This window comes from Carlito syrichta, unplaced genomic scaffold, assembly GCF_000164805.1.
Source record: "Carlito syrichta isolate Samal-C Ts95f unplaced genomic scaffold, Tarsius_syrichta-2.0.1 Scaffold315119, whole genome shotgun sequence".
NCBI classification, from domain to species: Eukaryota; Metazoa; Chordata; class Mammalia; order Primates; family Tarsiidae; genus Carlito; species Carlito syrichta.
In genome coordinates, this window is record NW_007259215.1 from 450,292 (window position 1) to 461,600 (window position 11,309).

Consider the following 11,309-nt stretch of genomic DNA (forward strand, 5'->3'; position numbering starts at 1 on the left):
GCTTCCGGCCACTGCAGCCTCGACCTGCTGGGCTCTGGTGATCCTTCCACCCCAGCCTTCCGAGCAGCTGGAACTACAGGCGTGCGCTACCATGCCTGGCTGATTTTTTGATTTATTGTAGAGATGATGTCTCGCTGCCCAGGCGGGTCTCGGAACCCGCAGGCTCAGGCAATCCACTCACCTCAGCCTCCCAAAGGCGCAGGATTACAGGCTGAGCCACCAAGTCCGGCTGGCCTTTGAAATCTTGGCATGCATCCCATAAGAGCTCTGAGGACCATCAGTGGCAGGGCTCAGGCCCTGGCTGCCACTCTAGGTGGTAGTCTCCATGTGAGCTTCTTCCTGTTTGTCCCAGGAGGTGACCAGGCTCTGTCCTGCACACAGCTCTGTTGGAGTGGCCCACTGTTTCTGGGTAACCTCTTCCCACCCCCATGGGGATTTGACAAACACAGCCTGGTCTGGCACCCCCCTGTGCTCCTGCTTGCATTTCAGTTTCAAGCTTTTTATCTTTGCTTGTTTCTACTGTCTTTAAAATAAATTCCTCTTTGTGCTGCTGAGAAGAAGTTCCCTGGGGATGTCTTGGCCCTTTCTTTGGCCCCCTTCCCTCACCTGGCCTAGGAGGTTGCCCACGGCCCTTTCCCACTGCCGAGGGCAATGCCTCTGCAACTTGGCAGTCCAGCCGTCATTCTGGGTGACTCATTGCCTGGTTTTAAACCAGTTCTGCATTTCCTTTCTTTTTTTGCCCACCTGTTTTCTGTCGCTCTTGCCACAGAATATTCTGATGCAGCTTCATAAACATAAACCTGCAGGGGCTGGAAGGGCCTTTGAGAAGCTGCTGCCCTCTCCTCCTACCTTCCTGGTGGGGCCGCATTTGACAGAGATCCTGGTTGTCTTGAGAAGTCCAGCCCCATCAGCTGAGGTGACTTACCCCTTCACTCCCCAGCCCTCCTCTCTGGAGACACTCATGGCTGATCAGAAACACCCTTTTGTACAACTTGAACTTTAGCCTTGCACTTTTGTTTAACTTGGGATTTGCCAGTGTCTTTTCAGCATGAGTTTCCAGTTGGATACCTGGGTGAGCACCTGTGTTTCCCACACTGCCCCCGTCTCCGCAGGCCCAATGCCTCCAACACCATCTCCCGCTGGCATCCCTTAGTGATGAGGTCTGGCTCTGTTGCCCTTACTGCAGCCTTGAGCTCCTGGTTCTCAAGGGATCCTCCTGCCTCAGTCTCCCAAGTAGTTGAAACTACAGGCATTTGCCTCCATGCTCAGGTTTGCCCCAGACTTTTTTTTTTTTTTGAGATGGGGGTCTCACTGTCACCCAGGCTGCAGTACAGTGGCACTGTCATGGCTTACCTCAGCCTCGACATCCTCTGCCTTAGCCTCTCAAGTAGTTAGGACTACAGGCACATGCCACCACGCCTAATTTATTTTTTTTTTTTAATTTTTTGTAGAGATTAGGTCTCTCTATGTTGCCTAGACTGGTCTTAAACTCCTGAGCTCAAGCAATCCTCTTGCCTCAGTCTCCCAAAGTGCTGGGATTGCAGGCGTCAGTCACCACGCCCAGGTCTGCCTCAGACTCTTTGCTGTCTGTTCCATCCTAGCAGTATAGCTAATGTGACTATTTAAAAAAAAAAAAATCAGATCATTTCACTCTCCTGCTCCAGCACTCTTCTGTGGCTCCCTGTGTCCCAAGAACAAAGCCTGCACCTTAAGTTCATTGTGGGCTGGCCCTTGTGTGGTGCCCCCAGCCCAATGATCTTGCCAAAGTCAACCCACCTTCAGGCTCATGCTGGTCCTTCTCTTGTTCCTGAGCCCTGTGCCCACGCTGCCTTCCTCTGGAGCACGTGCCCTGCCTCTTTGGCTCTCACTGAACCCTTAGGAGGCTGCTTGGATGCTTCTTCGCCCAAGAAACCTTTTTGGGTTCTCTTTCCCTGTGATGGCATTTAGGACACGTGACCTGGAAATATCTTAACATGAAAGATGAGAAAATGGCAGAAGCAGGAAGGTCACTGTGACCTTTCCCTTACCCGTCTCCTCAAAGCAGGAAGAAAGATTTTCTTTTATTTTTCCTTTTTCTTTTTTTCTTTGACTCACTCTGTCGCTCAGGTTGGAGTGCAGCCTTGACCTCCTGGGCTCGGGCGATCCTTCTCCCTCAGCCTCCCGAGTAGCTGGGACTACGGGAGCATGCCACCATGTCCAGCTCATTTTTAAATTGTTTTGTAGAGAGGAAGTCTCGCTATGTTGGCCAGATTGGTCTCAAACTCCTGGGCTCAAGCCATTCTCCTGCCTTGGCCTCCCAAAGTGCTGGAATTACAAGTGTGAGCCACTGTGTCTGACCAGGATTTTTTAACCTTCTTCTGAAGCAGGTCACAGACTCTCAGGTGAGAGGTGCCCTCATACCCGGGAGCTTTGTCTCTGAAGGCATAGGAACATAGAAGCTGCACAAGCCGGCCTGCTAAGGTACCCAGCTAATTACCATGTGGCCACATTCCTTGTCCTGTCATACTTCCCCACAGCAGCCTCGAACTCCTGGCTCTCAAGGGATCCTTCCACCTCAGTCTCCCAAGTAACTGGAACTATAAGCATGGGCCAGCAAGCCCAGGTCTGCCTCAGACTTTTTTTTTGGTTTTGAGCTGGGGTCTCACTGTTGCCCAGGCTGGAGTGCAATGGCACCATCGTGGCTCACCTCAGACTCGACTTCCTAGGCTCAGGCAATCTTTTTGCCTTAGCCTCTTAAGTAGTTAGGACTACAGGCACTTGCCACCACGCCCAACTTATTTTCCATCAAACCACTCCTTAAACCTGGCATGAAAATATTCAGATTTCACTGTTTCTTTGGGTCTTTATTTTCTTCTGAAGACTGCCGTGTCATGTAAAACTGATACTAAATAAATTTGCATGCTTTTCTCTTGTTAATGACAACAGTGTTCATTGTTATCAGGCCTCAGCCTAGAATGGGTAGAAGGAGAGAGCTCTCCCTTCCACAACATCCGTCTGCCACTGTGGCTTCAGCCTGGGTTGATGCTGTCTTTACTCTTATTGTTAAGGCCTGGTTGTGGTCCTTTTGTGTGTATGGCCGTTGGTGCAGGGCCTGGCAGAGCAGGGGTCATTGCGTATTTGCTGGATGCATGGGAAGGGATGATGAGAAAGAATGAAGGAACTGGCAGCGCCTTCAGGGGCCGTGTGTGGGTGAAGGTGAGAGCGTTGGGGGTGCTGTGGACCCCTAAAATGCCAGTTGGTCCCTGTATGAGTGGTAGTGGCCCCTGTCCACAGAGAGCAAAGTCGTGACCATGTGCTGGTTCTCAGCACATAAGTTCTAAGGGTGGAGGGGTGGGGACCCCTAGACACCAGTGAACATGGTTGGTTGAGTAAACCAAGGGCTGTTCCATTTGTCTGTAGATAGCCATCCTATCTTTACAAGCATCATGGGTACCCACAAGCAGTGAAAATATATGCTGATACCCCTGCCTTCCACATTTCATGCAAATACTAGGCTCAGTCATGTTTTTATTCTGTAGTCGTTGCTTAAGTACACAAATCATTAAATAGAAACAAAAATTCTTGCATTCACTTGCTGTTATCTGCTTAACAAGGACATCATAATGGTTAGTTTCATTTTTACCCACAATTTAGATATCTTAGCTGGGTTCTCAAATATGGAAGTATTTGACAGGCACAATGGCTCATGCCTGTAACCCTAGCATTTTGGGAGGCCGAGGCAAGAGAATTGCTTGAACCCAGGAGTTTGAGACCAGCCTGGACAGCATAGCAAGACCTGGTCTCTACAAAAATTAGCCATGCATGGTGAAACCCAGGAAATTGAGGCTGTAGTGTGTTAGTTGTGACTCAATAAATAAATAAATGAAAATATGGGGAAAAAATATGGAAGTGTTTGAGGAAACATTTCTCTTTTTGTAATTCAAACAAAAACTTTTTATTATGGAAATTTTCACATGTTTAAACGTAGAGAAAATAATATAGTGAACCCCCGTGTACCCAGCATCCAGCTTTCAATAATGAAGGCACTTTATGTTCCATCAATAACTTACCCACCTCCTTCCTCTCCCACTGGATAATTTTGAAGCAAACCTAAGGCATTATATTATTTCATTTATCAGTATTTCAGTACCTTTCAATGATAAGGCTTCTTTTTTTTTTTAAAGACTAGTTTTGCCTTCATGTAAATGGATTCACATAGAACGTACTCTTTTTGTGTCTGGCTTTTTTCACTCAACAAAATACTTGTGATATTTCTTTATATAATTGCAGACATCAGTACTTCTTTTTTTTTCTGTGTATTCTATTTATTAACAAATAAAAGTTAAGGCACTTAAAAACATAACCATGTAACTACTTGCACACCCAAATATATTGACAATCGTTCTTTGATATTATCAGTGTTCAGATTTTCCCAGTGTTTTATACAGGGTGGGTTTCATTTGTCTGTTTAGAGTTGGTTTGTTCGAATCAGGATAAGAAAATATTTCCAGTATTTTAAAGATTGTATCCTTTTTGTCCAGAGAGTACACACTAGAGAGATTTTATGTTAAGAAAACCCATTTCTCCTGTCTTTTTAGGAAGTGGCTGGGTTTTTGGCCAAGGAGCACATGTGTGTGGGAATTGGATTTTATGGGAAAGAAGGTAAATGTGTCTTCTGCTCCATCCTGAGTCAGATGAAGTCTGGTCTAAGTTGTACCAGCATGGCCTGGCTGACCCTGTGTCTGGCTTGTCCTTTTCTCCTGTGCTACAGAATTCTGCCTTCTCCAAGGGAAGAATGGTGGCTTCGAACATGAGAAGAGACTTGACTCTGTCTACCTGGACCCCATGGCCTTACGAGATTTTGTGTTCGTGGACATGCCAGATGCCGGGCAAGGGACATCCTCCCAGGATGCGCCGCTGCGTGTTTTAAAGCAAGGTATTGCCAACAGGGTGGGCGGGCAGTAGAAGACTAGTTGAGCCCTGTATCCCAAGAGGGGAGGTGGCCTCAGGATCCGTGACCCCTTAGAGACTCACAGAAGGCATGTGAAAAGAGAAAGGGTAGAGCTATGGAGTCCTGGTCCACTCAGCAGGAGTCACCTTGGTAGGATCTTAGGGAGCCCCAGAGTGTGGGTGCTGTGTTTCGATGAAGGGTGGGGAGAAAGCCCCTGCATGGGGCAGGGTGGAAAACTGAGGAGCGAAGCTTCCAGGACCTGGCATTTTTACTTTCCTTATAACCATGGAAACCCCCTGCTGACTAAGAATAGCTTGTCAACAGCAAGGATGGAGAACCCAAGTTTCGCATCTGTGTCATTATACTCCTGGGCTTCATTGCCAAGGCCAGTGATGCTTTGTCAGCCTTGCAGGATGCTCTCCTGGGAGTTCCTGATCCACATGGCACAGGCTGCATGGTGCCAAGGAGGAAGCAGAGCTGTGCCCGGGATGTGCTTTCTTTCCTCTTGTCCCTCACGGCATGTTGTGTTTTACAAAGTCGGTTTATTTGTGCTAGGGCATGGGGATGCAGTTTATAGTAGAAGGAGGAGATAGGCAAGAAAACAGAGAAACAAGGAAGTAAGAGCTTAGGACAAGAGCATGGAAGAAAGCGAGATAAGCTCTGACTGGGAGGGTGGGAAGAGAGACTCATCCATGGAGCCTCAAGGAGTCCCCGACCAGAAGATGCTTGTGTCTGTGTAGCAAAAATGTCAGTGTCCAAAGAAATGACAACAGAGGCCCAATCCTAACATAAGGCTGCCCCATCCTGGCTTCTTGTGGTGGATAATTCGGTGTGATTTTGGCTGCCACTTCAAGGACATTATCATAGCTGGGCATGGTGGCTCACGCTTGTAATCCTTGCATGTTAGGAGGCCGAGTTGGGAGGCTGAGGTGAGAGGATCACTTGAGCCCAGGTGTTTGAAATCAGCCTGGACAACATAGCGAGACCTTGTCTCTACCAAAAAAAAAAAAAAATTCGCTGAGCATGGTGGTGTTCACCTATAGTCCCTGCTACTGGGGAGGCTGAGGCGGGTGGGAAGTTGAGGCTACCGTGAGCTAGGATCATGCCACTGTACTCCAGCTGAGTGACAGAGTGAGACTCTGACTTAAAACAAACAAACAAAAAACCCAAAACGAATGGTATTGTGGGTAGAACCACAGCACAGTGGCCACCACAAGGAAGTAAAGAGACAGTGCCGTGTAATAGCTTTCCTGTCACATCCTTCCCCACACCACAGGCCCGCCCTACAAGTTGGAGGTTCTGGTCAGTCAGGGACATCAGGGAGCCAGGAGTGCCAGGCACGAATAGGGTGGGAGCTTCTGGCCTTTGCACCCTCAGAGTCCATACCCACCAGGACAGCTCATCTCTTCAGGCTGGAGCTGAAGACCTAGCTGTGTGGGAGTTTTTGAATCTGTGGTTACGAGGCTATGTTTCCCTCTACGGGGCTTCCTATAGCTGTTTGCTGGGGTTCTCCATTCACACAGGTGGTGCATTTACATGTTAGTGTACACGTACATACTAGTGTATGTTTATGTATTAGTGTGCACCTACGCATTAGTGTGCATTTACATATTTGTGTACACTTAAATATTAGTGTGCGCTTATGTATATTGTTCACTTATGCATCAGTGTGGATTTATGTATCAGTGTGCACCTAACGTATTAGCGTGCATTTATATATTAATGTGCATGTATGTGTTAGTATACACTTACATATTTGTGTGCATTTATGTATTGTATAGTGTGCATTTATGCATATGAAAGCATTGCCTTATCAAATATTTGTTGAAAATCTCTACTGGGCTTAGTTTATTGGGAGCTTTTGACTATGTTAAAAATAAAAAAGGGAAAGAAAAGAAAGGAAAGCGAATTCTCGGGGAGGGGGGGGGTCCTATGCACCCTGCAGGTGTGAGCGACTCCATCTAATGAGACTCAGGACAGTTGAGGATGTGCCAGGAAGGAGAGAGTAGAAGTGGTGTTTGCCAGGAGAAGAGGAGGCCGGCCCCTTTAAAACCCGGGCCTAAAACATTAAAAGATACAGAATCTGCAGAGTAGTACAGGAGAGGACATGAAAAACTACGTTTTGGAATTTGTGTGACTCTGAAACATTGTAGAAGTACTGACTTACGTTTAGTAACTCAGCTTTGATAATTTGCAGAAGTCATCCTAAAGAGGACACGAAATGACTTTTCCAGACAATAATTGATTAGCCTTAATTAATGTTCAGTGAGTCATCGGAGAAAAGTGAAGCCTGTCATACAAAACTTGGCTTTCCTCTTGCCCTCTCCCCCTCCGCTCCTTCCCCCCTTCCCTCTTCCCTCTCTCCTTCCCTCCCTCTATCCCTCCCCCTACCTCTTTGTCCACTTCCCTTCTTCCTTCCCTCCCTCCCCATTCCCTCCCTTCTTCCCCCCTTCTTTTCCTCCTTCTCCCCCTTCCCTCCCTCTTTTCTCCTGTCCCTCCCTCCCTCCTCCTCAACTCCCTCCCTCCTTCCTCCCTCCCTCCTTCTCTCCCTTCTGGCAGTAGTTTGACTGTTTATTGAAAAATATGCAGGGTGCTGTCTAACTTGATGTTTACTTCCGAGTTCCATGACTGGCTTTGCAGCTGGAGATATCTATAAAAGAGCTGATGACGCTTAGCTATGAAAAGCAGGAGGTGCCGGCTGTGTCATGAGACACGCACAGCAGTCATGAGACGGGTATGCTCTGTTTTCACAGCGTCCTTGCTCTTGGAGAGGAACTTCCACCCCTTCGTGGAGCTGCCAGAGCAGCAGCAGACAGCTTTGAGCGACATCCTCCAGGCGGCCCTGTTTGATGATGAATTACTCATGGCCCTGGAACTAGTGGTGAGACCAGAGACATTTCAAGGCAGTGTTTTCACCCAGGTTTTCTGGAAACGTAGATGGGCTAGACCTCTTGGGACAAGGCTTTGAACCAGGATAGAATTGTGTTAAAGGTTTCCCCACCTCCTTCTAACCCCAAAGCTTATCTCTTTTCTTTCTGACTCTCTGGTCCTTAGTTTTCTTTTTTTCTTTTTTGAGTCAGGGTTTCACTATGTTGCCCAGGTTAGAGTGTAGTGGCGTGATCATGGCTACCACAGCCTGGACCTCCTGGGCTCAGGTGATCCTTCCATCTCAGCCTCCCAAGTAGCTGAGATTATAAGCTCATGCTACTATGCCTGGTTAATTTTTTATTTTTTATTTTTCATAGAGATGAGGTCTTGCTATGTTGCCCAGGCTGGTTTCGAACTCCTGTTCGCAAGCTATTCTCCCACCTCAGCCTCCCAAAGTGCTGGGATTACAGGCTTGAGCCACCGTGCCCAGCTCAGGCCTTAGTTTTCTAATAGCAGACAGGTAGCTGATGTAAGGAATAGAGGGATGTGCTAGTTTCTGGGGCTGCCTCAACACATTCCTAGAAACCCGGGGCTTAAAGCAACAGAAATGTGTTTTCTCATAGTCCTAAAGGCCAGAAGTCCAAAATCACGGCTATTACTCCCTCTGGAGGGTCCGGGGGGAGAACCCTGCCTCATCCCCCCTCGCATCTGGTGAGTCCTGGCACTCCCTGGCTTGTGGCAGTGTCACCCTAGCCTCCTCTGTCTTCACACTGTCTTGCCCTGTGCACGCCTTTGTATCATCCCTTCTGTGTCTTATAAGGACACTGCCACTGAATTCAAGGTCCATTCCAATCTGGGATGATCTCAAGATCCTTACTTTAATTACCTTGCAAAGACTGAAGTCACATTCTGAGGTTCCAGGTAGACATATATTTTGGGAGGGAGGCCACTATTCAACCCCCTTCAAGGGGCTTGTGTGGCAGAGTCCAATAAGTCAGCCTGTCCTACCTAGAACAGAGACAAATAGGCCTCTGCATTTTTCTGTCTTGCAGCAGAAGGGTTTCTTGGGGAGGCCAAGTTCCTTAACCCTTAGTTGTGCAAGTGGACACACCCACTGCTGGCACTCTGTCCCACACAGAGGCTGTGTTCTCCTTCCCAGAAGGCTGAGGCTTCACAAGTCTAATTTCTACTATAGTATTGTTTTTTGTCCTTTGTTTTTCTGTTACATAGGGAGTTTGAATAACTGATTTGATGCTCTTTGGGCTTCCAGGGAGCAGTCGTATTTTCCTCTTGGGATTAGAGCCTGGTTCCCAGGGATGAAACCTGTTGAAATAGTCCACCCATCCTAGACACTTCTGCATTCTGGACGATGTAATGTGGCACTTGGCCCCAGAGAGAGCACAGTGTTTCAAAAAGCCCATTGACTTTTCCTTCAGAAAATAACTCCTTCCAAGAGGAAAATGTCAGGCCAGCACCCTGCAGAGACTGCATCAGCTGCCCTGTCAGATGCTGGAGCAGTAAGCTGCCTGTAGAGGGGAGGGTGGGTGAGGGAGCAGGCTTGAGCAGGTGTGGACATGGAGGCTATGGAGGGAGTCTAATTGGTTGGGTGTCACAACTCGCTGGCCCACAGGGGCTGGATAAGACTGCTCAGCACCCTGTGGGAATGTGGTGGGGGGTTGGAGTGCCAAGCTTAAAGCTTGAGAACCATGGCTGGGTGCAGGAACTCATGTCTGTAATCCCAACACTTTGGGAGGCTGAGATGAGAGGATTGCTTGAGTTCAGGAGTACAAGATCAATCTCTTAAAAACCTAGTCTCTTTAGAAAAAAAAAAGCTTGAGAACCATGATGGGACAATACTTTTATGTTCCCCTTCCCTGTTGCACATGTAATCACTTGTTTCCGGTCTCTGGTGGGACCTGACAAGCCCTGCCCTGGTCTGGAAGTTTCTATCCAACAGTTTCCATGTGCCTCCTCTGCTGTCTGTGAACAAATAGTACTTAGGCAAGGCTTGGCTAACTGTCTCTTTGGGAGGAAGTTTTGGTTATTTTAAAACCAAGAGAAGAGCTCGGTGTCTGGCTTTCCTTGGAAGGGGTGGGCAGGCAGGGGCCTGTGTGGTGGTGTGCGGCAGGCTCTACCTGTACTGCTTGGTCTCCAGGTCATGACCGTCTCTCCTCTCTTTCCCCTGCCCTGCAGTGTGATGACATGGTCAGCGGCCTGTTATCCCCATCGGCGGTGCTTGGGGAGCTGAGGCCCCAGCAGCAGCAGGACCTCACAGCCTTCCTGCAGCTGGTGGGCTGCAGGGTTCATGGTGGGTGTCCGGGCCCCGAGGATGCTGTCAGCAACCAGAAGCTCTTTGCCACAGCCTACTTCTTGGTCAGTGCCCTAGCAGGTATGGAGAAAAAAAAAAAAGAAGACAATAAAAAGGAATGGCTGCTGTCCCTTTAAAATTGCTTTGTCTACTGAGGACACAGAAATGGTGATAATTGTGGAAGATTTGATACATACGGGCCCCTCTTTTCTGGTACAGGGAGGATAAGAGATGGGAGACTGGCCAGGAGCAGAGGCTCACACCTGTAACCCTAGCACTCTGGGAGGTCAAAACAGGAGGCTCACTTGAGCCCAGGAGCTTGAGAACAGCCTGGGCAACAAAGCAAGACCTCGTCTCTATAAAAAATTTAAAAAATTAGCTGGGTGTGGTGGCATGTACCTGTAGTACTAGCTACTTGGGAGGCTGAGGTGGAATCCTGAATCCAGGAGGTGGAGGCTGCGGTATGCCATGATCATGCCACTGCATTCCAGCCTGGGTGACAATTAGACCCTGACTCAAAAGAAAAAGAGGTGGGAGACTAATGGAAGACCACAGACTTGAGTGTGAAGGAGACCTTGCCACCTACCATGAGCCTCCCCCACTCTCTCGGAGGGTGTGTCTCCTTCCTCCCCAGGGAAGGCCACCCATGGGCAACCCTCGCCAACAAAGGAAAACATCGCCCTAAGTACAGCGAGCTGAGTGGCAGCAGCTTTCACTGGCAGCTGCTCTCCCCTGTGTTTCAGGCCTTCTGATCCTCTCATCCCTCTTTGCAAATGTGTTATTCCCTACCCGCGGGTGGAAGGCGGTGTTGCTGTCTGGGGTGAGGAGGCTGTGGAGAGCACCTAGCCTTCCTGGGCACTAGGCTGGGAGGCAGAGCTGTGGCAGGGCCCAGCAGCCCACAGTGTCCATACCAGTTCCAGAGTATCCTCCCAGGAGAGTGGCCACCAGCTATTATGGAGCAGTCCTGCACCTCTCCACACCTCTCATCCAGAACTCGCCAAGTGGGGGGGGCCTGTGGTGTCAGGAAGCCGCCATCTCGCGAAGGATGGCCTAGCCTCCTAGTACCCACAACTTCCCTTCAAGGTGATATAAGTCAGGGCACAAAGTCTTTCTCTCTCTCCTTCTTTCTCTCTCTCCTTCTTTCTTTCTTTCTTTCTTTCTTTCTTTCTTTCTTTCTTTCTTTCTTTCTTTCTTTCTGCTGTA

The 11,309-nt window shown here is 48.6% G+C and overlaps 1 protein-coding gene across 1 annotated transcript in view; it reads left to right on the forward strand.

Annotated features, from left to right (window-relative positions):
* DFNA5 (DFNA5, deafness associated tumor suppressor) overlaps window positions 1-11,309 on the forward strand; it is a 75,599-nt gene that overhangs the window by 53,070 nt on the left and 11,220 nt on the right. The window contains exons 6-8 of the mRNA XM_008072327.2: window positions 4,751-4,915; window positions 7,684-7,811; window positions 9,992-10,187. Coding sequence (XP_008070518.1) covers window positions 4,751-4,915; window positions 7,684-7,811; window positions 9,992-10,187 — 489 coding nt within the window. The remainder of the gene's footprint in view (window positions 1-4,750; window positions 4,916-7,683; window positions 7,812-9,991; window positions 10,188-11,309) is intronic.